At 32.4% G+C, this 5924-nt stretch overlaps 1 protein-coding gene across 1 annotated transcript in view; it reads right to left on the reverse strand.

Moving 5' to 3' along the window:
• The window catches only part of LOC111636854, a 19913-nt gene extending 14993 nt beyond the window's left edge, over positions 1-4920 (reverse strand). The window contains exons 1-2 of the mRNA XM_023382243.1: positions 4795-4920; positions 2077-2378 (exon numbers count right to left, since the gene is read on the reverse strand). Of these exons, the coding sequence (XP_023238011.1) occupies positions 2077-2378; positions 4795-4858 (366 nt within the window). The 5' untranslated portion in view covers positions 4859-4920. The remainder of the gene's footprint in view (positions 1-2076; positions 2379-4794) is intronic.
• Positions 4921-5924: the final 1004 nt, after the last annotated feature.

Genomic DNA, 5924 nt, shown 5'->3' on the forward strand with positions numbered 1-5924 from the left:
CGGATAACCGAAAAGTATGAAAAAATCCATTATTAGTGTAGTATATTATTATATCCCATGTAATTAGTATATTAGTATATCGCTATTAACCTACTTTGCGTTGAATTTTCATCGATGTTAAGCCTAACAAAAATTTTTTAAAATAATAATCATCGCTATTGTATCGTTAAAAATTAGAAAGTTAAGCCTCGTTTAAATACTGGCTCCCTTTCATGGTCGATCCAGTGTTGCCAGATAAAACACGTAAAAATAATATTAAAGTAGCCAAGACATAGCCAAATATTGTAGCGCCACATCATTTGAAATTTGCCGACTAGGACGGTCGATTAACCGAGGGGTCGGTTGATAGGGGGTCGGATAATAGAGGCTCTACTGTAGTTTTGAAGATTTTTTAAACATAGAAATAATATTTATGAAAAAATGTTTACTCAACTACATAAGAAGAATTGATGACCTCGCTTGGAGTCTCAATCCCATATTTGGGAATCGCAGTTCTACACTACACTGTATATTGCAAAATGATCAAATGAAAAAAAAATGGATGTGATAAAATAATCATATATCATATTTAACCTTTTACTTTACTATTTCTATCAGAATTGTCAAAAACGTTATGTTTCAATTAATTAAAATTTTGGCAGTCATCTTTTTTGGAGAAATGTTAATTGCTTTGTCTATGATATCAAATTTTTTCAAAATCATAGGTAAAAAGTTGAAAACTCTGGAATGAGAGTTGGAACTTCAAAAATTTTCAGAGATAGTGTGTCCCCTCCTGTTTCTCATTGTGCGATTGTCTCTATTATAGATGTGACTGGACCATTCTGAACACAATAAAATGATTTTCTGTTCTTAGGGTGGCGAATTAAAAATTCCATATAGATTATATGAAATTAAATACAGTACAATCTGATAATCTGACATGTATGGGACCGGAAAGTGTCGGATTAAAGAGAACGTCACATTATTGGAAGTAACGCAATTCAATGATTAATCAATCTAAAATAATGCTAATGTTTTATTTACGCTGCTCTAACGTCATGTTCTAACATCTATTCTGACACGCTGTTCTGATATCATGCAAATGTATGGTGTTAGAACATTGCATTAATCAAAAACCATTTAGAATAACAACAATTATGAGAGGGAAGCAATTATATGTTACCGTATTTTGTAGTTCTAGAATTAATTGCCAATTATCTTAAAAATTTTTCAATTGTCTTCCATTTTGTCATCAAGCGCGATACCATTGTTCAGTGCTTGATGTTTGGTGATTGGCAGAATTCATGGATTCTCACTAAATTTACTGGAAAATTGAAGCTGCCATGGAAAATTTAATGGGAAGCACAGTATATTTGATGGGCTTATTTTTATCATATTGTTTTATAAGATACTGTACTTTTTTCAGCAGATTAAGAGGACAAGTCTTGCAATCTTTAACATCGTGCCCAAACTTGAGGTCGATATCATGTCATGTTTAGTAGGAAGGTTTCATTTATTTGGTTACGGAAACGCGACACTTGGAAGATCTGCCAACAGGGAAGTGTCTTCCGAGATAACTTTAATGGGAAGCATGCTTGATATTACAAATATGAAGAAAACTCGGAAAACTCCACGTGGCCCACCTGTTGGCGAGGCGCGAATCCACAACCAATGTTCATTGATTTTATCCACTCGACCACTGATTTTCAAATTTACTGGAAACTGGAGTTTGAACTAGTAGAAAGCATGCTATGACTTGACAACCATTGTCAGTAATACTGGAGAGTCGACAAGTGTCGAATTAGCTTACATGCGTATCTAACTAAAGAACAGCCGGATTACCGAGATTGCACTGTAGTTAATTTTTAAATTTTTAAATTCCTTTATTTCATTAATTCTAAAATTAAATAATTAACATTAAATGTTACATTCAACAATTTAATATTATTACTTAATATAATCTTACTATTAAATAGTATGTTAGGTAACTTCAATTCTTGACCATATGTAATTTATTACTGTTTTATATCGTGTGTAACAAACAATTTAAAAATATGTTTTAAGTGAATCTTCTGATATAATTCAATGCCAACTTACCGCAATCCCTAACAGGAGTATTATTAAAACCACAGGAATGAAATAAAATTCTAATTTTGTCACAACAGTAATATCTGATAATTGCACTAGTAAATTTAATTGTTTCATCATGTTTACGATTTCTTCCACATATTGATCGATATTTTCAACACATATTTCACTATTATATTTACTAGATAAAGTAGTATCTGTCTCTTCCGGATCAATCTTACGAATTCGAATCGATAAATCTTTTCTTGCGTTTTCTAATTTTTCTATCAAGGAGTTAAGAACTTCTGGTTCGTATTGGTCGACATTTACATCTGACAAAAATAAAAATAAGATAATAAGAAGGAAAATCAAAAGATAACTTTTGGATATTTTCTTTGATGTCAAAATAATGTCGATTTCATAATGCAGGAATATAGGTCTATTGATCGATTTAAAATTCTTGTGCTTAAAGCTGGATTTAAGTTCGTGTGTGTAGCGACAACTTGTCGTCATTTTTCTGCATACTAGACTAGTGATGGATAAAGTAGTTATTTGTAGATAACAGTAATCGATTGTTATTGTTATTTTAAAATAACTGGATAAATATCAACTATAACTAGTCCACCAGTTGATAATACCACAGACACTGGCAGTTGGTGTGGATGCGCGCCTCTCCAACAAGATGGCCACGTGTTTTATCTGGTTTTCTTCGGGTTTATAACACAAATAGGGGCCAGATCCCTATAAAAGACCTCCTGGGAGGCATTTCCCTCGGCAGATCGCCCATGAATAAAACCGAACCAATCAACTTCGAGGATTTATGCAATCATCGGCGATTGATTGATGGTTACGTCTGATCATAGGGCTTCCATAGATTACGTAACACCAAGGGGTTGGAGATAGCTCCTTAACGTTGGATATCTATACCAACGTTAAGGAGTAACACTTGTGATATGGTTTCTTTATACAGTGTTACGTAATTCTTTACAACGTCTTAGGTTACAGATTTTTTTGTAGGAAGGTAAAGAACTTTCGTTTCCCAGGTAATTACAAAAATCCAAATCAACTATCTTGCCTGTTTAGTGTCATCGAGACAATTGGTTTGAAGTGTCTTCCTATCTGTGCGATATAAATTACCTAGCATCTAACCAACTAAAATTGGTAACTCGCATGCTCATGTTTTAAAACTAGACAAAAAAACAGGGACAATTAAATTATTTTTCTGCAACAGGTGAATATTAAAACTCACTCTTCAGTGCTGAATAAACACGTGTATATAATTCAATTTAAAAAAATTTTAAGCCGTGTGTAGAAAATCGGAATTCTTGTGTTTATGGTATTTGTATAGAAAATTAGTTTGTAAGCTACTGCATTCTGTTTATAGTCAAATATTCGTATTGGAAACCCTAGCAACAGGAGGATGTTGTTCTTACAGTTATATAATTTTATAGAGGTCTAGTAGTGACATATCCAGGGGCGCCTGTATATTGGGACAATTAGGGCACGTTCCCACCCCGTTGTCGTCGATTGTCCTTTTATTAATCCCCAAGGAAACTCTAAGGTTTTATTTTATTTTAAAATTAATTACTCATTTTTATCACAGAAAGCTTTTTACTGATGACAAAATTAAAATTAAAATATTTGTTATGGTCTCCCAGAGCGGTAGGCTGCCACCTTGATCACTCCCATGATAGTCATGGGTTCTGTCCACAACAGGCAGTTGTCGAACGATGAAAGGACGTTCCCTGACATATCTGAGACAACACCCCCGTGAAATTCTTGGGGTTTTTCAACCGTCCGGATTAGATCCCATACAGTCTAATAGCTTACTGCCTCCATCTGGCCCAAACGAAGTGCCGTGATTAGGATTTGAACCTAGATTATTGCGGCCGCAACAAAAAGTCCTAACTACTAGACCAATAATGTCCAAACTTTTCAATTGGACAGCCAAATCGAGCATAATCTGCCTTGAGTACAGTGGCGTCCGCAGACTATAAAAAAAGGAAGCACAAGCTATAAAAAAGGCAAAAGGTACGTGCATATAGTTCGTGGTAACTCGATACTCGACCGAACAATCACCATTTGCTAGAACAAACTTTCGATTAACATAGAAAAAAGCGTACTTAAAGATGAAAACTAAAACACACAGGAGAATAACTAAAGTAAAAAGTTCACAAATTCAAAAGAAACACTAAAAATAACGTAAAACGTTCTTTCATAATTCATCTTCACAGGGAAAGTCACGTAAGGACTACAGTTTTTCGCTTCCAGATAACAAGTAAGCCCAAAACAAAAACACGTAAAACAACATATAACAAAAAATAAAAACAAGAAAGGGAAAAAAGCTAAGCATATTGTGGCTTTCACACCTTGGGATCGGATAAATAGTTTAAAGAAGACCACAGCGAAGTCGACCTTTATTTTGAGGCTCATCATCTGCTTCAGCATGTAAACGATGCTAAAATTCTGTACTAACTGTATAATTACAATGGTATATCGCGTTTATTTATTTAACATTTTAAACATCTTTTGTATATTGAGGCGGATGAAAACCTCAAAACAAAGGTCGACTCCATCGTGGTCTTCTTTAGACTATTTAATCGATTCCGAGGCGCAAAAGAAGACGAAGTGTGACAAACTTTTACGTTTTTTAGTGTTTCTTCTAAACTTACGCGATTTTTACCGTACTTATAAATATTTTATTAACAAGAAGAAACAATTCTAACATTTAGTGAAAATTAAAATTACCTGCAATACAAGGCCGATATAAGTATATATAAATGATAATCGCATATACAAATATTTTGTTCATTACGATTGAGTCTAAATAACTGAAGTTACTATATAATAATATGAAATTAAAACAATAACAAATCTTAATTGATGAAAAAATTATTATTATGAAAATGCCTCGTATATGTATTGTTAATGTTAAATGATAAAATCGTAATTAAAAGCAATTCAAAAACGTTGACAATTTAAAGGATGACGACAAGAAGACAGATAATTTATTTTTTCATTAAAATAATTGATATATTGAAATGAGACAAGGACTGTGACAGTAATTGTAATTTTAGTAATTAATTTTAATATACTAGATACACCCAACACACCTTATTGCTGAGAACATATATTTATTAAACAAAACGAACGTTTTCAACCCAATTTATGGGTCAACCAATTTATAGTCAAAACCAATTTATAGTCTCTGTAATCCAAAAATATTCTTGGTAGACAAATCTCACAGCAATCTTATTGGCAAATTAAATTTATTTTGTAAAGACTACATCAAATGCATTTCGGGCTGGTTGTAAAGTGTTGGTGGTCTACTGTGTGACTTTGTAAAGTGTTGATGGTATGAAGTTAAAAATTTGTAGTGCTTTGGAATTATTTTTACAATTGTTTGTCAATGAATTTTTAATAATTAGTTGGTTTTGGTATGTTTATTATACACGTATGTGGAAAAAATTTTTTTAAACTTGTAAGTATAAGTATTGTTTAATATATTATTTGTATTAGCCTTATATTGTTTTATACAAAAAAAGATAATTGTAATTTTAGGATTCTTACAAATGTGTACAAAGTTTACCACCCCTACCCATGGAAATATCATTGTAATTACCACCAGCGGTTATTGTAAGTTTTTCTCCAAAATTTATAATTTTGGTGTAGATATACATCTATGTCGTGTTTTAGTTAAACATTTTACGTTCTTTGTTATTATTTTAGCACTGAAGAGGGACTGGAAAATATTAGACCAGCCCGAAATGCATTTGATGTAGTCTTTACAAAATAAATTTAATTTGCCAATAAGATTGCTGTGAGATTTGTCTACCAAGAATATTTTTGGATTACAGAGACTAAAATCGTCATATTAA

This window comes from Centruroides sculpturatus, unplaced genomic scaffold, assembly GCF_000671375.1.
Source record: "Centruroides sculpturatus isolate CEXI.00-Female unplaced genomic scaffold, Cexi_2.0 scaffold1101, whole genome shotgun sequence".
NCBI classification, from domain to species: Eukaryota; Metazoa; Arthropoda; class Arachnida; order Scorpiones; family Buthidae; genus Centruroides; species Centruroides sculpturatus.